The sequence below is a fragment of the Castor canadensis genome, chromosome 1, assembly GCF_047511655.1.
Source record: "Castor canadensis chromosome 1, mCasCan1.hap1v2, whole genome shotgun sequence".
NCBI classification, from domain to species: domain Eukaryota; kingdom Metazoa; phylum Chordata; class Mammalia; order Rodentia; family Castoridae; genus Castor; species Castor canadensis.
In genome coordinates this window covers 64,903,072-64,930,785 of record NC_133386.1, presented here as the reverse complement: position 1 = coordinate 64,930,785, position 27,714 = coordinate 64,903,072, and the positions used below count along the sequence as shown (strand labels likewise).

Here is a 27,714-nt window from a genome sequence, read left to right as displayed (position 1 = left end):
ACCACCCAGTGAAAAGCGGATCTCTCCTTTGTGTCTGAGCCAAGGGACATTTGGCACTTTTTGACCCTTAGAAACTGTGGCGTTGTAATGCTGTATTTGAGGGTGTGGGCTGGGAGAGGGATGCTTCTGAAATCAGGATCAGAACATTGTAAAAACATTTGTTAAAGTTAAAAAGTTCCTAAATATATGTAGTGTTTCAGACTCTTTATTTTCTGTGCATATTCTTAATGCTTTTGAGTTATTTGCTTCTGGTACAGAGATGCCCAGTGGACCTTTATGGTTGACACATGTGGCTGAAGAAGACATATTGTTTTGTTTGGTAGAACTTTGGAATTTGAATTCCAGCTGCAAATAATATGTAGTGATATGATTGACATTTTTTAATGAGGAAATTATACAGTATATTTATATCTGATTAAGTGCCACTTGTATAACATATTCTGTAATTTTGATTGATAAAGGACTTTATGTACACAAAAATCCATTGTACAAACACATACATGTACTATTAAAACCACCATTTCTTCCCTTTTTTTTAATGATACTGGGGCTTCATGCTTGCTAAGCAAGCACACTACCACTTGAGCTATAGCTTCAGCCCTTTTTGCTTTAGTTTACTTTTCAGATATGGTCTCACAGTTTTCACTCCAGGCTGACTTTGGACCAAAATCCATCCAGGCTTAGCCTTCTAAGTAGCTAGGATTACAGGCATGAGCCACTGGCACCCATCTTCATTTATCATGTTTAAGAATCAATATCAACTGTACTTAGTTGCCAACTAGCAGTAATGGCGATTTCTCAAAGATGACAAGTCATAAAAGAAAGTCTTGGAAAAAGCTGTTTTAAATGTGACAAAACTGAGTAAGTAATGTAGAAGATAAATAATTATTTGAAATTTCTGTTTCTAAAATAAAAATGAAGCAGAGTACTACTTCAATCAAGTGACCTTTTAGTTCCATTAATATAGTGAAACACCTGACCCTCACATTGTCAGATGTCAATCTTCCAGAAAGATTTTATTATTCAGAGGGTTTTGAAATAATAAAACACTTTGGATTACATACACATTATGTAATAGGTGCTCTGACTTCTTATAGAACATAATCAACCCTTCCTGTTACTTAACTGCTCTTCACTTCTTCTACCTGTTGAATTTGGAATTTAATTTTGGGAAATGGTTTGGTTTTATGTATATGTATGTGAGAGACACAGAGTATGAGCAAATACATGCATGTCTTTGGAACAGGAGACCATTTCACTTGTTGTCATTTGATAGTGATTGTTGTTACTGTCCATTTTTTTTCTCTGCTACCAGAATGTCCTCATAACTCTGGTAATTATGCTCATACAGGGCCTCCTTTATAGTTCCTGTGTTTGAAAGCCTGTGAAGAAAGCCTTTCTTTTCATTTAGATGTGGAAACCAAAGTGCATTACACTCAAGTAACTTTTCAAAATACTGCAAGATATTAAGTAGAAGGGCTGATTTTTATTCATCTGTTCCATGGTTATCAAGTTGTGGTTCTTCCACTTCAGCCACATTGTATGCTGCTGGATTTACATAGTTTCTTCAGTCTCACAACCTGCTTGTAAGGTGACTGTTCAGATGGAAAACCCAAACAAAGTTGAAACAGTTGTCATTTAACTCTTTTCTGGACACTATACTGAGTGCTGGATTTTAAATATTTACTTTGACATAGGCCAAACCCTGTGGAACATGTAGTATAGATGTTATTGTACTGAAAGTAATTTTTTCTTTGTGCCCAGTGCCTTTTGTTACCTTTTGCTACATAACAAACCACTTCAAAAGTTAGAAGCTGAATAGTTAATTCTGGTGTGCCAATCCAGCTTCTCTACACTGGGTTTTCTCTTGCATTGGTGGTTAATGGGAAGGTTGGTTGCAGGCTGAATGATCTAACTTGGCCTTGTTTATATGTCCGACAGCTGATGGTCTGTTAGCTGGGGTGATGGGAGGAAACTGGCCATATATTCCTCACAAACAGTCTGGTCTAGGCTTCTTCACATAACAATTAAATTTTAAGAACAGCAAGAGGGCAAGCCTCAGTGTGGAGGTGCTTTCCAAGTTTTCTAGTTGTGTTACATTTACTAATACCTCATTGGCCAAGCATATCATAGGACCTCTCCCAGAATCAGTATGAGCAAGAGCATGGATGCAGGAAGAAGAAGAATGTGTTGCCATTTTTGCAGCCTATAGCTGTCAAGTGCTATCAAGGATCTGATATTTTTACCCTACTTGCAATCTCACTAGTTAACTTTCCACAGTTTCATGGATGTTGTTAGAAGATATGAGACTCCTAAATCAGAAATAGTTTATTACTCAGAGTGACAGCAGTATCTGATTCTCAGCACAATTGAGCCACTACCCTGAGCCCAAATTTCCATAGGATGACACAAAGAGAGCCAGGTTGTGCTACTGTGAGTGGATTGTGTCATAGGAGAGGGTCATTGAGCTCAAGGAACTCTTATTTTTTAGTAAGCATGTCTGCCCCTTGCTCTGGAGGGGACATTACTATACTGGATGGTAAGTATTCCTATGCTTTACTCTGCAAAGAGGCATTCTGTCTTCCAGGATTGAAAGCAAACTTACCCTTTGCTCTGGCCTGGGATACCACTTTGTCTTCCAAGGCTGTTTACTCTAGAAACATCCTTGAAAAGAGATTCAGAACAAAGGACAGTCATTGTTTCATTCACAATATATGTAGAAATGTAAGAGACTCACAGAGAATTGTCTACCATCAGTCACATCCCTAAACTAGAATTATACTTGTTTTCCTGTGCCTTATGCTGTATCATTGAAACATCTGAAAACAGTATCCTTCCTGCCTTAATAATTTCTGTATCTCACAACAATTACAATGTTGCCTCATGCTTTGTGCTTAATAAGTATTAAGTGAAAGAAGAAATGTTCTCTAATTGTCATAAAATTCCATGTATATTTCAATTCTTAATATCCTGAATACTAAAAATACGCAAATTCTTCATGTATTTTTCTTTCTAGTATGGTCCTTTCAAGTAATTACTTTGATATAAACTAGATTTTTTTATACCCTATACTCTGATTTCTGGCAAATTATTTTGAAGTTAAAATACTTCTTGTTCTGCTTCAGAAAAAGTGGGATTGCAAGGGTGAGGGCTCAACCTTTGATGTAAACTGTTCTTTTATATTGGTCTAAGAGTTAACATCAGCTTTTCTTGAATAAAATATGAATAATGAATGAGCTGTTGAGCACAAAGTGCTGTGACTTTCTGTGATCATCAACATTTTAAAAGTATAGAAACACATTACTGAGTCAAGAAATAATGACTTTAAAAAAAAATTAAAAATTTAGGCATAATTTCAGTGGTGTGGACACAGCACAGCACTAGTCAAATTCTGTAACAGAGTCAGAGCAGCAGAGTCAGGTATCTTTCATAAGAGTGTAAAGCAGTGGTACAAAGAGAAATGGACCAGCTGCCCCGTCAGGCAGGGCTGCATTTCAGTCCTGCAAAGGTATATATCTTTCTGTTCACCATTGATTCCCACAGTGCTCAGCAAATAGTAGATTCTACTTTAATTAATGGTTGCTGACTTGTTTATGCTCTTCACCATCTATGCTGTGAATATATGCAAGTCATCTTACTTCTTCTCTACACCTATATTTTCTCACCTGTAAACTGATGATCATCAAGCATAGCTCTCAGGATAGGTGGTTGTAGAGATTTAAATGAGATAAGGCGAATAAAGCACTAAGCAAGGTATCTGACGCATGGCAGACTTTCAATGAATGCTAGCTGTTTCAGTCCTTGGACTAACTTATAATGCTTGGCTGTGTTCTGCTGGGGGCTGGTGGGAAGAACGGTCAGTTCCTCTTCAGGCTCAGCTGCTTACAAGTTCACTCACCTTTTGGTAGGTCAGAATAACTTTTGGTTTCATCCTTTTCTATTTTTTTCGTTTTTTGAATTTGAAATCCTCTTTCCTCTTGCTTAGAACATTCCAGTAGTTATTGAACTTTTCTCCTCCTCCAGCTGTTCCTTTTCAAAGCATCCCGCATGACCATATGCTCAACTGCCACTCCCTGCTCAGGTTCCTCACTGCCCATGTGCCATCTCATCATCATTTCACCACACCTTTGTTCTTCACTCTGTCCATTCAATATGGAGGCAACGCTGTTCTCCAAACACACTCTACTCCACCTCAGGACCTTTGCACTTCCAAGGTTTGCATCGGTAACCTCCTATTCGCCTCTCAGTCTACCCTATCTTCCAAAGTTTATCACAGCCAACAAGAGTGATGTCGCTCATAAAGACTCAGCTTGACCCTCTTCCGTCCTAAATTTGTAAGCAAGATCTTCCCCTTTCTGAAGTCTTAAAACTTCCAGTTTGTTTCCCTCAAGGAATTAAAGATAACATCTTTAATTAAAGTAACATCTTAGAGAAAAATTGTGACTTAGCCAAGGACTAGTGGAGTCCATTAAAATGCTGCTGAACACATTGAATTGGGAAGTATTAAATCAGAGGTAGCAGAAGTTAGATACCTTGTGATCTAAAGTATATATGCGAGAGGTGAGAATGAGTCAGCCTTTTCTTTTTTTCCCCTTGGAAGTCTCTCTGACCAAGAAACACACAAGTCACGAGGCTCCAGTGTGGGCCGTCATGTAGGTTCTGGAGGATGTTGTTTTACACTTACTATCACCAGCTTAAATCTCCATAAACGCCTACACTGTCTGGCCAAGGAAACAGATGTCTTGACTGTCTAACAGAACTTCATGTATGTGTTGGTAAAGTGATCCAAATATGACATTTTAGAAAGTTAAATATTTGAGCATCTTTTTTCTTAGAGGGTGAGTATGCTTCTATATATGTAATTTTTAGATCTGAGAGGACATAAAGACCATGCTATTAAAAAGTCTATGTTCTATGAGTTTTTATAATCATATTCCCTAGTCATTAATTGATTAAGAGGCAGAACAGACTATCCAATGACTATATATACATAATTAGAAACAGTTTTTCGGTTCAATAAGCATTTGTTATATTCCTACTATTTTCTAGACATTGAATGCATTTGTGCGGGACACACAGACAAGTGAAGAAATAGCTACAAAGTAATGGAATTGGTCCTAGGAGTTGAGATTTGGAGGAGTATTCAGGCTCAAGTCTTCTTTTTATCCTTTATCCTCTCTTTGGTATTCTGTCAATAATAACTGCCACTGAGCATTTACTGTGTTCCAGATATTTATTTTTGATAAATTTTGAAAGAAATAAGTTCTTGAAAACAGAGAAAGGTAAAAAATTCAGTATTCAGTTATTAGGGCCATTTTTTCTTTTCCTGATGAAAAATTCATTTCATTCTGTGCAACTATGAAATGATTTAGCTCTTAATATTTTTATTTCAATTTTTTTTCAGGCATTTGCATTTTAATTTCTTAGATTTTTACCTAGTATTAATATTTTATATTTTCAATATAATAGCTGTTGCTACTTCATAAATGACTATGTTTTTATACTACACTTCTTAATGTGCTAAGGACAAAAAAATGCGTGGTGAATGTTAGTGCCAAAAGTTGCACATAATTTCCACCATGTCCCATAGACATTCATCGAGCATCTATTACATACAAAAAGGTTTGGGCCAGATGCTGCAAGGGCTACAGTAACATCACTACTGCAGCTTCTCCACAGAGTTGATGGCTGAAATCTCAGAAACATATATAAGATTGCACACAAGGAGGGAAAAAACAGAGCAGAATTTTTAAAAAATTTTTATTTTATTCATATGTGCATACAATGTTTGGGTCATTTTTCCCCCCTTCCCCCCGCTCCCTCCCTTACCTCCCCCCCTTACCCCTAGCTACCCGGCAGAAACTATTTTGCCCTTATCTCTAATTTTGTTGAAGAGAGAATATAAGCAATAATAGGAAGGGCTAAGTGTTTTTGCCAGTTGAGATAAGGATAGCTAAACAGTGAGTTGACTTGCATTGCTTTCCTGTGCATGTGTGTTACCTTCTAAGTTAATTCTTCTTGATCTAACCTTTTCCCTAGTTCCTGGTCCCCTTCTCCTAGTGGCCTCAGTTGCTTTAAAGTATCTGCTTTAGTTTCTCTGCATTGAGGGCAACAAATGCTATCTAGTTTTTTAGGTGTCTTACTTATCCTCATATCTCCCTTGTGTGCTCTCGCTTTTATCATGTGATCAAAGTCCAATCCAACTGTTGTGCTTGCCCTTGATCTAATGTCTGCATGTGAGGGAGAACATATGACTTTTGGTCTTTTGGGCCAGGCTAACCTCACTCAGAATGATGTTCTCCAATTTACCAGCGAATGATAACATTTTGTTCTTCTTCATGGCCTCATAAAATTCCATTGTGTATAAATACCACATTTTCTTAATCCATTCGTCAGTAGTGGGGCATCTTGGCTGTTTCCATAACTTGGCTATTGTGAATAGTGCTGCAATAAACATGGGTATGCAGGTGCCTCTGGAGTAACCTGTGTCACATTCTTTTGGGTATATTACCAAAAGTGGTATTGCTGGATCATATGGTAGATCAATGTTTAGATTTTTAAGAAACCTCCAAATTTTTTTCCAGAATGGTTGTACTAGTTTACATTCCCACCAGCAGTGTAAGAGGGTTCCTTTTTCCCCCACATCCTCGCCAACACCTGTTGTTAGTGGTGTTGCTAATGATGGCTATTCTAACAGGGGTGAGGTGGAATCTTAGTGTGGTTTTAATTTGCATTTCCTTTATTGCTAGAGATGCTGAGCATTTTTTCATGTGTCTTTTGGCCATTTGAATTTCTTCTTTTGAGAAAGTTCTGTTTAGTTCACTTGCCCATTTCTTTATTGGTTCATTAATTTTGGGAGAATTTAGTTTTTTAAGTTCCCTATATATTCTGGTTATCAGTCCTTTGTCTGATGTGTAGCTGGCAAATATTTTCTCCCACTCTGTGGGTGTTCTCTTCAGTTTAGAGACCATTTCTTTTGTTGAGCATAAGCTTTTTAGTTTTATGAAGTCCCATTTATCTATGTTATCTCTTAGTTGCTGTGCTGCTGGGGTTCCACTGAGAATGTTCTTGCCTATACCTATTAATTCCAGAGTATTTCCTACTCTTTCCGGTACCAACTTTAGAGTTTGGGGTCTGAGATTAAGATCATTGATCCATTTTAAGTTGATATTGGTATAGGGTGATATACATGGATCTAGTTTCAGTTTTTTGCAGACTGCTAACCAGTTTTCTCAGCAGTTTTTGTTGAAGAGTCTGTCTTTTCTCCATCGTATTTTAGCACCTTTGTCAAAGACAAGTTGGTTATAGTTGTGTGGCTTCATATCTGGGTTCTCTATTCTGTTCCACTGGTCTTCATCTCTGTTTTTGTCAGAGCAGAATTTTTAAAATTTAAGATTCATTAATAGTACAAGGGGGTTTCATTTAAAACCTCCATATATGAATGTAGTGCATTTTTTAGCAAGTTTGCCCCCTCTATTATATTTCATTAACCCCCTTCCTTCCTACCACCCTTTTAAAAACAACATTTAGTGGGTTTCTTTATGCTATTTTCATACATATATAATTAACCTTCTTTGATCCTATATACCTCCTGGTACACTGTCCATTTCACCTTCCTCTGTAGTTGGGCGCCTCCCCAACAGTGTCCCTTTTGAATTCAATCCCATAATTATTGTTATTTTTATGATTCAGCATATGAGTGAAAATGTGATATTTAGCTTTTTGAACTTGGCTTATTTCACTAAATATGATGATTTCTAATTCCATCCATTTCCTGCAGATCACATAATTTCATTCTTCTTAATGTCTGAGTGGTACTCCATTATATATAGATACCACATTTTCTTTATCCATTCATCAGTTGTTGGGCACCTAGGCTGATTCCACTGATCATCTATTGTGAATAATACTGCAATAAACATGGGTGGTCAGATATCCCTCTTATATGTTACATTCCTTAGGCTATATGCGCAAGCGTGGTATAGCAGGGCCGTAAGATAGGTCTATTTTTAGCTTTTTGGTGAACCTCCATACTGATTTCTATAGTGGCTGGATTAATTTACATTCCCACCAACAGTGGGAATCCTCACTAGCATTTGTTGTTTGTTTTCTTGATGATAGCTATTCTGACTCTGGTGAGAGGGAATCTCAGTGTAGTTTTGATTTACAATTCCTTTACAGCTAAGATTTACAATTCCTTTACAGCTAAGATTTCTTCATGTGTTTATTAGCCATTCATCTTCTGAGAACCGAAGACAGAATAAGATTACAAAACAGGTCCATGATCAGAACTTGTACTAAGGTGACAGAAAACAGAACAAGAAGATGTTTGAAGGGACAAAGAAGTAAAGCTAAAGATATATGAATATTACCAGGGTGCACATTTTAATCAAAGCCAGAAAAAGAGTTTTGAGAGACTGACATATTCCGTAGGAGTTCAAGGTAAATTCAGAAAAACCCAATAGGGTGGTTTTCATAGATTGGTACAAAAGGAACCCAAACCCTCGGGGGTGATACATAAAACTGTTGATCAGTGCTACTGAAAGTGAGGTCCATGGAGCAGTGCCATGTAAATCTGCTACATCATAACACTCTGATAGTTCAGTAGACATTTTTTCCCCATGGGAAATCTTTCTCAAGGAAGCATTTAGTGAATTCATTTGTGTTCTGATAAAGGTTTATGTTATATTTTGAGTTTCCCCAAAGGCCCATGTGTTAAAGTCTTGGTCCCTAGGTTGGTGCTGTTAGGAATGGTGGACTTCAGGTCACTGCAGCCAGGCCCTTGAAGGGAACCATGGGTCCCTGGTTCCCTCCTCTATTTTGCTCCTGGGCTCATCACATAATCAGTTTTACTCTACCACACATTTCTGCCGTCATGTGCTGCCTCACCCAAAGAAACAGGGCCAATTGACTATGGCTCTAAAACTGTGAGCCAGTATAATTCCTTTCTCTTTATAGGTTGATTATCTCATATATATCTTTTAGCAATGGAAAGCTAACTAACACAGTTTATTATCTTATATTGGACACTTAAACAGGTCAGACAACCTACTTGAAGAACACTGGTACAGTGTAATACACATTGCAAATAAGTACATAATTCCATTTTTAAATATATTTTATAGCTTCATTGTTAGGTAATATATTGTACAACTATAATTTCTGTTGAAAATATCTTTATCATTTTCTAGACAACAAATGAAACTTTTAAAAATTTTTTTCTAAAAATTCCTGTAAATATTTGGGGTTCTTTTGATGCTTACATCATTTGTCTTTTCATTCTCCTCACTTCAAAACATTCTCTAACAAACATTGCATACAATTGCCAAAACATGGAACTACCATGATGTCCTTAATTCCATAGGTAAACTGTGGCATATACTTTACATAGGTAATGGTGCAGCTATAACATGAAATATTATCCAATGATAAAAAGAAATGTTCTATCAAATCATAAAAAGATACTTGAATTCATATTATTAAGTGAAAGAAACCATTGTGAAAAACCTGTATACTATATGATTCCATCTATATTACATTCCAAAAAAGGAAAAAAAAAACTATGGAGACCATAAAAAGATCATTGGTGCCATGGGCTTCAGGAAGGGAAGGGTAAATAGATACAGAATGGTGGGGTGGGGTTTAGAACAATGAAACTATGTCATACAGTAATCATGGATTCATGTCATTACACATTTGTTAAAATCCATAAATTGTACAATACCAAATATGAACTCTAATGAAAACTATGGGCTTTGGTTGACAATGATGTGCAAATGTTGATTTATGGATTTTTGTTGCAGTGGTAGGGCATATTGGTGGTGGAGGAGGCAGGGCTGTGTGGAACTACCTCTCTATTTCCTAAACTAAAATTGGTCTGGAAAAAAATTTATCAATTAAAATTTTTAACGAAAGAGAAAACATTATAGTTTCCTTATAGCTTTCTAGTAATTGTTTTATTATTTTCAGAAGAAATAAACTTCCAGTGAAGGACCCTTTTTTTTTTTTAACATTGAGTGAGCAATTAGATTATAAGAATGAAACTTATCCTTTTAAGGAACTAGAAGCTTTAACACAGTGAGTCCTGGTCATTCATGTCTTAGTTTCAAAGTAGTATGATTCAAAGAATAACAGAAGTGGATATTTTCAGATGGTGAGCAGACTCCAGAGGTGATGTGACTGGCTTTGCCATTAAAGGGCATTGCTATTTATCCAGACAGTATGTTGAGAACCTGCATGTGCAGGCCATTGAACTGATGTTGTTACAGGACAGAATAATAAATAGGACACTATTGATCTCGGTTCTTGAAATAAAATCAATTGGAGATAAATGATAGGTAGAAAGAGAGAGAAATTTGCCAGAAGTACTTGGCTTATGTGATTACTGAGGCTGAGAAGTTCATGTATCTTCAGGGACAAGTTGGAGACCCACAAGAAATGATGGCAAATTCTAGTTCAAGTACAGAGGCCTGAGACCTAGGAAAACCAATGATATAAATTCCAAACCAAGTCTGGGTCCAAAGGCAGAAGACCAATATCCCAGCTTAAAACACAGAGAAAGAATTCTTTCTTATTCAGCCTTTTATTCTATCTAGACCTTGGACCCATTGAATGTGGCTCATCCACATTAGGGTGGGCAAATTGCTTTACCTAGTTTACCAATTCAAATGTAAATCACATCCAGAAATACCCTTGCAGACATTCTCAGAAATAATGATCCCCATAACTATTTCTAATTTGATAACTCATTTCATCTTAGACACAGAACTTATCCCTTATCTTTCCTTGATTTTTTTGTGTGTAGAAGTAAAGAATTACAAAAGTGTTTTCCTAAAGAATAAATGTCATCTAATATGCTGCTGTGTGTTCTTTTTAGTTCTAGTGTTGAAAACGAACATCCAGATGACCCTTATGGAAGGAAGTAGGAATTTTTTTTAGATTTAGTAAAGTAATCTATAGGAATAAAAGTTACATTCCTCTAGATTTCTTGTTAGGTTTTTTCTAAGCAGAAAGACAGTTGTAGTTTCACTGAGCCTTTTCAACAACATACTAGAAGTTTGGAGGACTAAGGTCACTATTATTTACTGGAGATTTTTCAACAAGACAAAGCAAACACTGATGGATGTTTAGAAGTATTTCTAGATCTTAACATTTAATATCTGCTGCTCACAATGGTCTGTTCATAAGAAAATTCTACTTCTAGTTGTTGAGCGAGAGGTCTCCAGTGGTATATCATTGTATCATAGGTGGTAATGGGAAGTATTGGGAGGAGGGATGGCTCAGGAACCTGATGTATTTATCATATACGGCATGATGTCACTGCTAGGCCATTTATCTCTTGTCTAGCCAAATCCACATTAAATTCTGTTAGATTGGCATTTGAGGTAATATACTAAAATTGTTTTTTTAATTCTTTGCTGCAAGAGATGGTTGCTAAAAATAATAGGAATTTTATCCTTATATTTTAGGCAAAGTCACTTTTAAGAACTGTCTTGATAAATCATCTACAAATACCAGTAAAATATGTCCTAAGGTTGGAATGAGATAAGCTTTCTAACAGTGATAGTAATTAATTATACAGCACAAAGTGTATGTGTGGTGGAAGCAAATTTCAAAACCATCATAAAAAGAAATTTGTACATTTTTTACATAATTAATGAAAAAAGTCATCACTGTAAATGGGCAGTAAAAACTCATAAATTGTGAAAATATTGAATTTCCTTACCATAATCTATAAAAATTCTATATATTTTATCTAAAAAAATTTCTAAATTTCTAAATTTAAAAATTCTACAAATTTATCTAAGATTCCAATTCCTTGAAGTCTGCAAAATTGATATATATTCAGAGTGATGTTTTATCTTGAATTAAAATTAAGATCAGAATAATTGCAAGCTAATCTTATGGTTTTGTAAATTTTAAAATTATTTTAAACTTCTTAGTGGAAAGGGATATTGATGATGCAAGAATAGGCCAGAAAATGAATATATTTACTACTAAGAAAATAATTATTGTTATGCAAGCAGCAAAGCCTAAATAATGGAAGGGAAGTTGCCATGTATTAAACATATTTCTTTGGTAGCCTCAGTAAAAGGTGTATTTGCACTCTTTATTTTGTTTAAACCTCCAATAACTTCTAGATGTATCTATTACTACTTTACAGATGATGAAATTAAGCTTCCTAAATGTTGAGTTGTTTAAGATCAGACAGCTGCTAGATGCCACAGTCAAAACGTCATTCCACATGCCTCCAGATTCCCTAAATATTTCATTACGCCAAACTGCATGGAACCCAGAGAATGTTCTGCTTAAGGTTGCTATTAGCTATTGAGCATTATGAACTAAATAGCCTTCCTCCCCCAAGCTGTCCATGTCCTAATCCCAGAACCTGTGATTGAATTAAGGACTTTGACATGGAGATTATCCCGGATTATAGAGCTGTACACAGGGGTCCTAAAGATTGAAGAGGAAGTCAGAACAGTCAGAGAAGGAGGTGCTGACAGAAGCAGAGGTTGGAGTGTTGTGATTGCTGGCTTTCAAAGAAAAGAACATGAAGAAAATGACCTCTAGAGGCTGGAAAAGATAAGAAAAATAGATTCTGTTCAGAATGTCTAGAAGGAACACAGCCCTGATGATATCTTGACTTTAGCCCAGTGAAACCCATTTCCAACTCCCACAATCGTAAAATAATAAATTTGTGTTGTTTGAAGCCACTAAATGGCTTTTTCATAGTCACAAGGAAACTAATGCAAGAACATAGCTGACGTGAACTTCTCCTTGAGGTTTCTGTGAATTTTCAGGTGGACTTCTACTCACTGTCATCTCTGTAGATCTGGCCTCATAGATGCCACATGGAATGTATGGAAATGAGAACAATCATAGGTCTCAGATACAAAGAGCAATTAAGCCATAGAGAGGTTTGTTATATGAGAAGTAAGTGGGTTCTTTTATCTCAAAACAAATTTCAGAAGACAGAACAATTTGACATATTTGGTATGGAAAACCTTAACATTTTTACCATTATTATTATTGCTATGTCAAAGCATCCCCCTTCATAATATCTCAGCTCTGTTTTGTTTGTTAGTCAGCGTTCTTCACTGTGACGAAGTACCTGAGGAACAATAAAATAAAAGGAGAAAAGGTTTATTTTGGCTCACAGTTTCAGTGGTTCCAGTCCATGGTCAGCTGGCTCCATGTACCTGAGGGAAGGCAGAACATCGCGGTGATGGAAGCACGTGCCAGAGAAAGGTTGCTCATCTTATAGCAACTGGGAGGATAAGAAAGGAGGAGCTAGGTGCTGTGACTTATGTCTGTAATCCTATACACTCAGGTGGTTAGAGTCCAGACTGGTCAAAAAAAGTCAGAGAGACCTCATCCAATAAAGGTGGGTATGATGGCACACGTGTCATCCCAGCTTTGGGGGGAGACATAAATAGGGGGGATCACAGTCCATGCTGGCCCTGGCAAAAACAGAAGATATGTTTCCAGTAATGTACTTCCTCCAACTAGGCCCCACCTCTTAAGGTTTTCATCGCCTCCCAAAAGTCCTTTCAGCTGTGAATCCATCATCTAGAGCCTCATGATCCAATTACCTCTCAAAGGCCCCGCCTTAGAGCATTGCTTCGTTGAGGACCAAGCCTTCAACACGTAAGCTTCTGGGACATTTCAGATTCAAACCATCATACCTTGTAAATAACAGAGATCAGTTTGCCCCTCAAAAGGTGCTTGGTTAATGGTTTTTGTAAACTAAGACAGCAGAAATCCCATGGCAAGTAATCGTGTGCAAAAAGGATACTTACCCTCCTTGCCTTTAAATAAGTGAAATATAGTAAGTGCTCATAAACTTAGTATTTTCTTGTGAGTAATAGAAAAGAGTTTGCAAAATTGCATGTTGTAAAAGAAAAATTTCAGTATACAGCACTATTTCAGCACTTTAGTTTCAGGAAAACATATCGAACTAATATTAAGTTATTTTTATTTTAGAAGTGTCTTCTCTCTATCTTTAACTTGTAACATCATTTTAGGAAGCTCACTTCAGTTTCTGTGACTTGGTTTCTTTGTAAATAGAGATAATATTTCATTTAAAAAAATCTACTGGACTGGAGGCATGGCTCAAGTGATAGAGCACCTGCATTGCAAGCTCAAAGCACTGAGTTCATAATCCCAGTCCCACCAAACAACAACAAAAAAAAATCTACTGAGGCAATGTACATGGAAGCACTTAGAAAAAGAATAAAAACTGTTACATTGCCAGGTGCCAGTGGCTCATGTCTGTAATCCTAGCTACTCAGGAGGCAGAGATAGGAGGATCAAGGTTTGAAGCCAGCCTGGACAAAAAGTTCATGAGATCCTACCATGAAAGACCCTTCACAAAAAATAGGCTGGTGGAGTGGCTCACAGTGAAGGCCCTGAGTTCAAGCCCCAGTAGCACACACACACACAAAAACCTGATTACACCAATGCTGGGTAGTTTTTGTCATTAACAAGAGAGTCCCTAAAGTCCCCCTCAAGATATACTTCAGATCAAACAATGAAAGAACAGTTAAGGCCTTTTGAGTCTATGGAAGAATAAAATAGCATTTAGTAAAAAGCTTAAGTATTTAAGAAGAACTTACTACATAACCTTATTATATAAGTTCCACAAGTGCCTTCAATCAGAATTTATATTAATTTTTCATTGTTCCAAAAGCTGAAAGAAATATTTATCACCTACTGAAGCAAAGAAAGAAAATGGCATACCATGAGAATCAAGTTAACTTTGGAACTTATTTTGACTTATTGAATTATTTCCTTTTTTACCAGACAATATTTATCAAAATGGATGTGATTTGTAAAATTATTGTCAGAAAGTTTAAAAATGAAAAATTAACATAACCTCAGTGGGTTTTCAAGCATTTGCACTCTGTTGCAAATGAGCTCTAAGGATGTGGGAGAAACAGGTTCTGCCTGAAAGTGAGGGAGGTGGAGGGAGAGGGAGGGGGGCAGGGGACAGGGTAGAGAGATGGTCCAAACAGTGTATGTGCATATGAATAAATCTATACCATTAAAATAAAAAAAAATTAAAAATTTACAGTCTGTAAATAATTTTTATTATTTGTAAATTTCTGTTAAAATTTTATTTCTACTTTGGGGCCTATTTTATAATGTATATAACAGTTTCATAATAGTACATTTGTATAATCTATAAATAGATAAACATTGGGGCCACTGCTCAAAAAGTGTGTTAGTGGTGTTTGCACAATCAAAAATGTTTGGAGAGCACTGTAATAGCCAAACAGAACATAGAGTGTTATATTTTAAAAAGTCTCTTTGAGCACTAATTAAAACTATAGTGAGAAATGTGTTTTAGGGCTTGACAGTTCCAGAAATCAAAAGTTAAAGGAAATGATAAAGGAAAAAAAATCTCCATTTTGTAGATCACTAACTCAAATATACTCATAAGCATCATTAGGACAGAGATTTTTTTGTCTTTATTTACTGTGAAGTCATCTCTAACAGAGCATTATTGCAGGCACACATCTTGTAGGTGCTGACTGAACATATAAATCGGCTGATAGTGTGTACAAGCAGCTGCATGGTGTTTTTCCTAGAGGTGCAGAGGAGCCATAGCAGCAGGTCATAAATTAGTCTAAGGTTGTTATTAAATGGAATTTTTAGTTTCTTTGTTGTTGTTTTGCCTGGACACACTGTAGGTAGTGAGTGCCTCTCTCTGTCTGTATACTTCCTGCATGTCTTTTTTTCTAATTTAACCTCTGGCCATTTCTGGGTCTCTTTTATGTATCTTTCTGATTTACTCTGTCTCGTTCATACCTTTCTTTGTTCATTTTTCTTTTGTCTTTTTTCACTGACTTTCCCCCCTACATGTCTCTCTCTAAATAATAAATATATACATTGACTCCATATTAAATAGACTTTTAACTACATGTTGATAATTTATAAATTAGACAAATGAAACATTTTTTATTTTCTCAGACAAAACCCAATACTATTAAATTAATCTTTAAAAATGTAGCTTTTGGAGTTTGGTTTTTTTGTTTTGTTTTTGGACAGGAAAAATGTCCTTTCCTTTATTTTGTCAGCTACCTTATTGTAGAAGAAATAATCTTCACACATACTTCACATTAAAAAACACCTAGATTCCTGTTTTTATCTTAGTGCTTTAAAGATGATTGATTTAAATATTATCACTTCATGGTGACTGGGGAAATTTTAGTTTCATGTTTCTAATATACTATTTTAAGTCATTATGTTCAAATTATCATACATATATCAAGTAGTGAGCTTGAAACATTAACCTATAATAAAGTATAAACTATTAATTCAATAAAATAGACATATGATTAACCATATATAATGATAAAACTATTCTGATGAAATTTAATCTTTCTTTGAGATTAAAAAGTTTGACTTTTTCCCTGTTGTAGGGTGGCCAATATAAATTTCAGTTCTTACCTATGTTGTCAAAAGGAGAAACTACACATAAGATTTCTAGTTCTTGGATCTCAAATAAATAGCAATTGACTTTTTTGATGAAGATTTGCATATTATTGTAAGCACTCTATCAAAAAGGACTTAAAATGTAATTTAAAGGCGATAGAAGCATGTAAGAAAATAAACTGTTTAGTATATAATTGATGAGCAGTAAGCTGTGTATTTCAGTGAATGGGGAATAAAGTTTATTCACTCAGGTGCTCATATATAAGTATAGCAAATAAGATAAGAAAAAATAATTAAAAGTTTTCATTTAGAATTGTAAATATGACTTCATGGACACCACTACTAAGGTTTGAAGGAAAAGAATTCATTGAGTTATTTGACAGATTATGATTAAATGTCTATAAGACAAATAATCTGTATTTTGTCATAAAATTCATGCAACAGGTCCTGAGGCAGGTACCTTTGTTTTTTGTGATCATGGAAACTGAGACTTAGGATGGAAGCTAAAGTAACCTGGCCAAAGTCACATCGCACATAAGGGATGCAGCCAAGACTCAAATCCTTATTTATTGGACACCGACACCCAAATTCTCAGTCTTATGCTTATGTATGCCGTACTCTACAAAATAGTTCTGTATCACAGCAAAGGTTGGAATTGCTACTGGTATATAAAATTGATATGACTGAATTTAGGGGAGCAAATTAACATGACATTTTACAATTGTTAATTTCAAAAGAAGAGAACTTTGGGCATGTCCTTATTGGTATACCACATGTCATGCTTGAGATTTAGAAGATTAATACACAGAGCCAAGCTGGTATGTCTAAAAGATTTTACTTGAACTCAGAAACAGAGGGAAAATCTAATTCCAATAGGAGGTTTTAGATCTCCAGGGTTTTATCCAAAGTTTAGGCCATAATCATTAGGGGAGTGGCTGGTCTGCTCTTCCTATAGATTAAGGGTTGCTGGTAATATTACATTCTGCAGAGTGACTGATAGAACAAATAATGCCAAATACATAACAAACACTGGGACACATGTAGATATCAGTGGAAAAGAGCATGGAGCAGAGAAATGAATTGTGCTATGTGAAGGGACCAGGATCTTCTAATCTTGAAGTAGTGATAGATAACTAAATAATACAGGTACTGTTGAAACCATAATGAGGAAGAGAGGGCCAGGTAATTTATGCTGTCCTCCTGAGCTGTTGCTTGGAAATGTCTACTCAGCCAGGGACTTAATTTCCCAGTACCCTTTGCATCTATGTGGGGCCATATGAATAGTTCTTGCCAGAACAGTATGAATAGAAGGTATGAGTGGCTTGCAGGACAAAGTGGTTATGAAGCAGATGTACTTGTTCCACAGTTTCTCTTCACCTGTTCACAACGAGATAGAAAGGACTCAGAGGACTGCAGAGGAGAGCACAACCTCATTACTAAAGGAGACTGGGGCCAAGATGACAATGTGGGTGGTAGTCTCATCCAGGAATGCACATGCTGGGCTACATCACGAGTGACTGAAGTCACTAGGGATTTGGGTTTTATCTATTATAAAACTACCTAAAGTGACAAAGACACGCCACTTTAATACAGAAACATCAACAGAGTCAACACATAGATAAAACTATGATAGTATGTGAAATGGTTATGATGCATTCGGGAAGGATGTGGTATATATTATTATTGGAGAAAGAAAACTTACTTCATGCTACTTGTGTCTAAGGAGACAAAAAGAGGAAGCATGAAAAATATTGGCATAACATAAGATGGCAAAATAAGATAAAATATTTTAGCTATTATAAGGTGTGTGAACAAATAGCCAAGCTATGGAAACAACCCAGATGCCCTAAAGTGATGAATGGATTAAGAAAATGTCACACACACACACACACACACACACAAAACCACAATGGAGTTTTATTCAGCCATGAGGAAGAATGAAACCATGTGGTTTGAAAGTAAATGAATACAATTGGAGGACATCATGTTAAATGAAGTAAGCCAGGCTCAGACAGACAAAGGATACTTGTTTTCTCTCATATGTGGGAGGTAGATACAATACAAGCAACATTATGAAAAACAGGTTACACTAAAGGGAGGTCACTAACCAGAGAGGGAGGACAAAAGAAGGAAGTTAAGAAGGTAAATATGGGTGATGTACTTTCTATACAAGAATGAGTATAAAAATTTTAAGCCTGTTGAAAACACCATAAGAAAGGGACTAAAAGAAAGAAGAAAAATAGAAGGCATGAGCCAATTCAAGTTATAGTATCTATCTATCTATCTATCTATCTATATATATACACACACACACATTATATATATATGGAAATGTCATAAGGAAACTCCCTGTGTATCTATTGTAAACAAAAATGCCTTTTTTCAAAAACGGAGAACAGGAAGGTAAAACAGGTCCTGTCTGGGGATTGAGACAGGAGACGAGACAGGAGAGATGAAAATATAAGGAAAAGGTGAAGAAGGCTGAATGTAGTAGAAATATTATGTACTCTTGTATGAAAATGGAAAAATGAGACTTGTTGAAACTAGTCCAGGAATGGGGGGGAGCGCGGATAAAGGAGAATGATGGAGGGGGTGAATTCAACCATGATATATTGTAAGAACCCCAGTACAACAATAATATAATTTAAAAACATTAGAAAGAAAAAATTCAAGACAGATTATAAATATGAATATCAAACAAAGTTTATAGATTAAATTAGAATATCTTTGAATCTTAGAGTTAAATATTTTGTGATAGGAAAAATAGGAAAGAAAAAATAGTTAAATTTAAACTTATAAAAATTTAAAGCCCTATTCATCAAGCTACATTAAGAAAATAGTCATGCCACAGAATAAGAGACATATTCTCAATGTATATATACTTGCATCCATAGTATATAAAGAACTTCTCTATAACTTAATTGCAGATATCAGAAAAATGTGAGTTAAAACCAAAATAAGACATAGACACAGCCAGTGAAAAGATTAAAGGGGAAAAAAAATCACTAATAATAGCAATGTTTGTAAAGAGAAGAGTTACCAGAACTCATATTCATTGTATTTCTGATGATAAATATCAAAACAGGTAGGTAGGGCAGTCTTTCTTAGAAAAGGACTATAGACATAAGAGGCCAACATTCTATATCTGTTGTATTCATCACCTGTTAAGTGGGGACTGTATTCCACCAAATTCTTTGGCTAATTATGAAACAAGGCCATTCAGAGACTCAAATGACTTGTTCAATCAATTAAAATCCCTTGTCAATTCTACTTTTAAGGTGTCTCTTGTTCTCTTCACTGTCATTCCACTTTCATATGTGTTCACAGCTTCCTATACTACTTCAATAATCTCTGAATTGACCTTGATCCCTATGGTAGAAAATCATACCTTGGCTCATCTCATTTCCACTTCCTGTGAAGTACAAGAAAGCTTAAAAATTACATTTCTTTGACTCCCTTTGCAGCAGGAGTTCTACCTGAAGTAGGCTGAACTTACAAGTAGGTTATTTAGATTCTAGCAAGTAGATGGTAGGTGAAAATGAGGTAGAGGCTAGCATCATGTATCTTTTGCTGTTTCTATTTATAAGTAAAGTCATGGAAATATTACTTCCTGTAGTATTATTCCATTCCTCATTCTTCAGGTGAGTGATTAGCTCCAGTGATTCTTGACTGGAGCTTCCTTTTTTCTGGAGCACAGATGTATTGTTGAACACACAGCTCCAGTGAGGTCTCAGAAGTAAGAGCTATCTGAGGAGGTCTGTTCTAAGTTATTCTGGGAATTTTTCTCAAAGGGAAGGCCCACACTAGAACCTCCTCCTATTCTACACATTTTTAACCATCTAATATTTGTAGTCAATCCTCTCTTGTTTAACTTTTTTACAGTGATTTCTGTTTAGTGTTCAGTGTAGAAATGTCTGTGGACTCCATTTCCTAATATGTGTTACATAGAATTAACACATTGATTTTGAAATTCTCATTAAGAATCTCAATAACTTCACTATGTAAAATAAAATCCATATTTCTTGGCATGAAAAAAAATGTGTGAACTTCCATTTTCATGGAAAGAATCCCTGAAAATGAACAAACTCTGATTTATTAAAACTATAAATCTAAGTATACTTTGTTCATTAAAAAGTTCATTATAAAACTATACTTGTCAAACCCTAACCCAAAATATGTGTAACAATATTAATACACCTACAAACTAGAATTTAAAATGAATAGAATTAGATAGGACAGAAAGTGAAAGCCTGTGCAAATCAAAGAGATAATTCATTAGGAAGATAAGTTATGGGCCTACATTCACTTAACAAAGCTTTAAACTAAATTAGGAAAATAATAGAGTCATAAGGAGAAATCAACAAATTCTCAAAGTGGGAGATTTTTGGCATTCCTTTATCTGAAACTAATAGCTCATGTGGATTAATAGCAATAAAAATGTGCATGACTCACTTTTGGATATGGATAGTACAAGTCTGAACAGGTGTGAGACAGTGGTAAAAGCTGTAGTGAAGTCGGCTTCTGTTATCACATGGTTAGCATGCCATAAAGGATTCATTAATCAGAAATCAGTGAAAAGTAATAATCTAACCTCCCATCATACAATGCAATTTTTAAAAACTCTTAATTCATGAGATAAAGAGAAAAACAATGTAGAAGTTATAAAATATTTAAAACTGAACACTAATGAAAACATATTAATGCTATTCAAACAGATTTGAAGAAGGATGGTTCTAGCTTTTTTGCATTTTGTGTTCTTTAGGAAGGAGACTCTGAGGCAGAGTTTGATGTGAAGATTTCTTACCCCAAACCCTTAGAAGGGAGGTGAAGAAAGCAGGATTTAGCAAAAAGATACACTGCTCTTTGATGAAAGCCCATGATAGTCTCAGTCAATCCCATAGGGAACACTGGAGCTAAAATGCCCTTCAAAACTGGATGGAGGTGACCAGGACTTTATATTCTTGCATAGCTCGTCACTGGATATGGGCCACCCTAGGAAGGAATGTGAGTGTGGGTCAGGTATTAAACAGCTGAGTCAATCCCTGAAGTGCCCAGAAGCTGAAAGTCTGGATGCCCACAGTTCTCTCTCAGCACTGAGGATGACCAATGTTCACTAAAGAGGGATCTGGATGGCACATCACAGTCCCTGTAGTTTTAAACAAACTACATTTGTTTAAAAGTAGTAAACATCCAGAAAAAGAGCTATGCTTTCAATCCTAGTACAACATATGGAGTGAAATGAGGGCAAAAGTAGGCATTTTATCCTACTTATTGTGAAATACCAAAAGTAAAATACTAAATGTTGAGCAAAATTTTTTTAAAAATTGAATTATTTAGATAAAATTTGAACTACACGGGAATTTTTAAGAAAGAAGAAATACAATATAAGAAATTATAAAGGTGACATTTAAAGATGAAAAGTAAAATGATTATCAGAAAACTATAGATACTATACCAATAAACTTCAAAACCTGGATAATAAAATTTCTGAGAAAAGGTAAATTATCAAAATCAGGCCAACGAAAAGAGAAAAAGAAATGAGAATAGTAGTTAAAGTAGTCACATACCTCCTTAGAAAAGCAATGGGCCCAGATTTTTTACTTGCTATTACTACCAGCTCTTAATGGCTGTTTCCTATATTATATAAATCTGTTCTAAAGTCTAAAAAATGGAAAGCCACATACCTCATTGTATAAAAAAAAGACACAATTCTATTCCAAACACAAAGATAGCAAAAGAAATGAGAGCTATATTTCACTTATTAATATCTATACAAAAATTATAAAGTGTAGCCAAATTCAACATTTCGTTTTCAATCTCATTTTTCAGAATTCATCGGCATCTCAATTACTTCATATTTCTTTAAATAACTTCTTCATCTGGATTTTGGGACATTTCTCCAGGTTTTCCTCCCACTTACAGGTAGTTCCTTCTGAACTTTCTTTGAGTTTTCCCTCATCTCTACAATATCTTGAAGTTGGAGTGGCCCAGGCTCAGTTCTTATACTTCTGCATGCACGTGCATGTACATACACGCATGCTCACATAACATACCATCACATCACAACACAACATAACATAACATAACATAACATAACATATAAAATCCTGTATGCTAGCATATTAGAGTTCTCCAGAGAAACAGAACCAGTGAGATGTATATATAGTGGGAAAGAGATTTTTTTTAATAAGGAATTGGCTCACACAATGATAGATACATCCCAAGATCTACTGTTGGCAAGCTGAAGACCCACGAAACCTGATGGTATAGTTTCACTGAGAGAGCCAGCAATCTTGAGACCCAGGAAGAGTTTCACTTTGCAACTGAAAGCAAAACAGAGACAATGTGCTAGCACAAAGACAATCAGAAAGAAAGAAGTTCCTGTTAGTCAGATTTTTTGTTCAGTTCAGGCCTTCAACTGATTGGATGAGCCTCATTCACATTAAGAAGAGAAATATGCTTTCCTTAGTTTGCCGATTAAGATGTTAATCTCATCCAGAAACACTCTCACAGACACATTTGGAATAAATGTTTTTCCAAAAGTCTAGGCACGAATAACCCAGTCAAGTTGACACATAAAATTAATCATCAGAGATGATAACTCACAAATTTATATTTCCTGATTGAAACTTCTCCTAAAACCAAGAACAACTTGCTCATCTCTACCTAAATGTTGAAGAAGCAACACAAATGTAATGTATCCATAATCAGACTCCCAATTCCTTTCACAAAACTGCTTGCTTGCAATTTTCTGCATTTCAGTTAATGGAAACTCTATTATTAAGGTTGTTCTCAAATATTTGTGTCATCCTTGATTCCTTTTTCTTGAAAACAAACTTGAATCCAAGTCCCATGAATCTTTCTTCAAAATGTATCCAGATTTCAACCACTCATGCTACTATCACCCTGATCCAAGCCACTATAATCATTGTCTAAAGTTTTGCGGTATCCTTCTACTTTGTCTTCCTACTTCTTGTTCTCTTGGAGTCTGTTTTATTACTGCAGCCCCAGTAATCCTGTTGAAAACACAACTCAAATTATATCACTTCTGTTTAACATGCTATGATGGTGTCTACTCTCAGAGTAAAAACCAGTCCCTCCTATCACTCTTGCTTTTCCTCCTCTTATTGCATTGGCCTTCTTCTTGTTCCCTCAGAGGTGCCTGGCACACTGTCACTTGAGAACCTTGCACAGATGTTTCCTCTGCCAGGATTATCTTCTTCTAGATAACTATGTGGGCTGCTCCTTTGCCCTCTTTAGACCTTGCTCAAATATTATCTTTTTAGAAAGTAGAATTTTAATTTAATCTGTGTTAACTTCATTTTTACAGAAGACTGTATTCATGCATTACTGGTATAACTAAAAAATACTAAAGACAAAAAAGTTAAAAAACAAACTTTTGAAGACATAGACCTGGCCAGCCAAAGATCTTTCTACTATGGGATTTTAGATCATGTTTATTTAGCAGTGGCAAGATCCCTTGATCTATACATACAGCTGTAAATGTAAAACTGATCAGTTCTACCTGTTTGTTTTAGCTTTCACAAGTAATTTTCATTTTCATTAAAACTAATTCCTTTTTTTTTGGAAAACCCTTAGTTTGAACTCAGGGTTTCATGCTTCATAAGCAGGTACTTTACCATTTGTACTGTATTTCCAGCCATTTTGCTTTGGTTATTTTGGAGATAGGGTCTTGCTTTTTGCTCGGGCCAACATAGTTTCAATCTTCCTATTTTAGACTTCCTGTTCTTGCTGGGATAATAGGCCTGGGCCACCACACCCAGACTTTTTTAATCGAGATAGGGTCACACAAACATTTTTTTTTGCCTGAGTTGGCCTTGATCCTCCCAATCTCAGCCTCCCAAGTAGCTAGGATTACATGTGTGAACCACCTGCACATGGCTTCCTTTTTGTTTGTACCCCTATAAATCTCTCTGTATAATACCTGCTGTAGGACTGGGGAGCAGTGGGTTCAGAGATACTAAGGTGTAATCTCTTTCCTTCCTACATGTGAGGAATATGGCTTTGTGGATGCTGACACTGACTTAAATCCAGGAAGGTGAATGATTGTACCCATTTCCCAACATAGAACTCCCAAGATTAGTGGGTACATACAGCCAAAAAGAGGATTAAGTGCTAAGTCCCAAAGACTTGTAACCCTGTAGATGTTTTACTGTTTCTTGGATACAGTTAGCTAGACTTAAGTGGACATTGTCACCTGAAGTAACTAGGAGTTAGGGGCAAGGAAAACTGGCCACCTGGCCACTTTTGAGTGTTAGAACCCTTTACTAATTAGTTGAAGACAAAATTTAGTAACTTGTGGTCTCTCAGCTTCAAATTATCTCTCCCTAAAAATAATAGATTCTGGTTCAGAAGAGGGAGCTAAAATGCTACAGTCAACTTTTCTTCTGACAATTATGAATTTAGAAGAATCCACAAAAAGGTATAGTTTTAAGGAGCTATAGAAATTGACAAAATCACCCAGAATTGAAAATGTGCTCAATTTCTCACCAAAGTCATAATAGACTGTTGTTGGTGTTCTGCAACTTGCATCTGATGATTAATAAGTTAGTATCTACCAGGAAGAGGCCTCAAGACATAGCTTTTCAATTTAGCCAGAAAAAAATAGCACCATTAATGATGGCCTTGACATTCAGGAAAACCAAATTAAGCAGTCAATCTGACATTTTATAGATGGCCCATTACAGAGCCTCACACTTTGTGGACATTTGATAAGCACTAATTACCTGGCTGATAATAAACAATTACACATCTGCTACCTCAGAAGCTGCACACAGTGGAATAACTAAAAGGCTGATTTTAGATGTGATGAGACAGGACCTTGTGAGCACCAAGAGGTGTGTGTGTGCATGTGAGCAAGCATGTGTGTGTGTTATTACAGTAGTTTCATAATTTCCTTTTAAAACTGAACACATTCATTAAGGATCTAATTCCTTTTGAAATTCAAGGTGAAATACTGACTAATAGTGATAGTGGTTAAATATTATTTCCTTTTTAACTAGAAAGCTGAGAGCCACAATCACATTCTTTTTTAAAATTATTTGAATTGGTGCCAGAGAAATCATCAACATTTCTGAGCGAGAACAGAAGACTATTATTTTCATTATTGTGCTCTTAATTCACTGTACTCCTTATAGTGAATGGAGAATGATGAACTCTGGTCTCCATTTTATTCCTTTATTTGAACTGATTCATTTCTACTGAATTTAAGTACTATGAAGCTAGAAAAATATTTGTAAGGTAATCATAAAAACTAACATTTTGTATCATTTGCACTATGCCAGTTATCGTGCTAAGATTTGTATATGTATGTGCTTCAAAATGTATGTGAAAGTTTATTTCATTTTTTTTCATATATTTTAATGCTTTTAAAATGATAATGTTCATGCCAAGTTTTCTTTAAAACAAAAATTTCACCCATGCTTATTTCATCTCATATATACAGTTGAAAGAATATGTTCAAAGGATAATAAAACTGATGAAATTTTAAACCTTTAAGATTTCGTATTGAATGAAGGCAGATGTTTTATAAAAGAAGGACAAGATAGCTGATCATGTGACCCTGATGAATAACTATTGAGATCTATAGAGATGCCACAAAGATGCTTATCATCTTTATAAAGAACATAGACTAGGAAGGAATTGTCCATACCATGGGATGATCCAGCTGCTTGTTGAATCAGTTGCTTTCAATTAGTTCATCTGATGTAGATTGAATTCTAGTTTGCATGCCTGGATTCCTAAAAGATTGAATTACTGATATTCTTCTCATTTAGAGAGATTTGACTATAAAATGAGAGATTTTCATAACAAATCATTCTTTGTGATCGCAATACAGCTATTAGAATTCCGTCTGATCTAGCTATAGCCCATGCAAATTAGTCAACCTCGTGAGATCCCAGTACTAGACAATAATAATAAAATGTTTAGGTAGCTAATGAGTATTCATCCTTCTGAGGTCAACTGTGGTTGAAAGAAGAAAGGCAGAGGATGTTTGTAACGTCTCTGGTTTTCTTTGAATTGAAGGACCCACTAGTTTCGCAGTTTACCCAACTATTTTTGAGAGAGAAAGCTAAAGTAGGCTGTGAGGAATGGTGGTAAAGTGTGTCTTAAGCCTGACTCTCTCACTTATCAGCTTTATTACATTGGGTCAGCTGCTAAACTTCATTGATTCTCAGTTTCCTCTTGCTTAAATGAGGTCAAAGTGGTACCTACTTCACAGAGTTGTGAAGATGAATTTTAATTCAAGTATGACTCTGACAAGGAGGGCCTGGCACATGGCACATAGTAAAAGCTGGGCAAGGAGCTATAGTTATTGTTACTCATACCAAAGCACAGCTAAAGGGAGCCCTGGGAGAAGCTATTTATTTTTCCTAATTATTCAGTGAAGTTCATTTCACTTAAATGGAAAGGAAATTGAAGGTGAGTGATGTATGTATACATATACAAACAAACATAAAATACTTTTATTTAAATATCGAGAAATAACATATATTCATAGGATTAAAAGAGCTCCTTCATTTAATTATTTTTTAAAAAGTATTTTAACTTGTGAATTATTCTTAAACTTTTTCTTATTTTATAAGGTGTAGAGATTTTGCCTTAGCCTACATGAACAAAGAATCTGTTTGCAGAAAAAGTGAACTTGAACATTTGGGAAGACCCAGCACTTCATATTTGTTAAGTTGGCCTGTTCTGCCTTAGATTAGAAAGATTCCAGTCAAATGGTTGCTTAGCAACTAATGGAGTAAGATGAAAGTCCGTTAGCCAGGGCTCTTACCCTCATTTGTGTGTATGTTCAATAATGGGAGAGTGACTCCAATGTGTGCTGCCTGACTCAAAGCTGTCAAGCTAAAGAGATGAATAAAATGAAAGGTTGAAGAGATTCCACAGATGGTCTGTGGAATATATACATATATATATTCCTTATGTTATGTTAGAATGCTAAAGAAAAAGGTATCAAAAGAGGATGTTAAAAATAAGAAAGGGTCTATTAAAATTTTAGGTTAAAATTGTGGGTAATCATTAACTTACATTGGTTTTTTGCTTTTGTTTTTTGACATAGGGTCTCTCTATGTAGCACAGGCTGTCTGGTCTTGAATTCCTGGATCCTTCTGCCTACCTTAGCCTTCCTGGTGCTGAGATTACAGGAATGTGGCACCCAGCTTTACAGTGGGTTTTAAGAAAATTGAATAATAAATGATAATTGAGGTAATTCCATACTGTTATCTTCAATATCCTGACAAAATGTTCTCT

The 27,714-nt window shown here is 35.6% G+C and overlaps 1 protein-coding gene across 6 annotated transcripts in view; it reads left to right on the top strand.

Annotated features, from left to right (window-relative positions):
• The window catches only part of Klhl32 (kelch like family member 32), a 190,274-nt gene that overhangs the window by 57,401 nt on the left and 105,159 nt on the right, over positions 1-27,714 (top strand). The window contains exon 1 of one of the 6 annotated variants that reach the window (XM_074077903.1): positions 27,529-27,669. The exons of the other annotated variants lie outside the window; for them this stretch is intronic. Coding sequence (XP_073934004.1) covers positions 27,658-27,669 — 12 coding nt within the window. The 5' untranslated portion in view covers positions 27,529-27,657. Of the gene's footprint in view, positions 1-27,528; positions 27,670-27,714 lie in introns of those variants that run through there. 6 annotated transcript variants of the gene reach the window in all.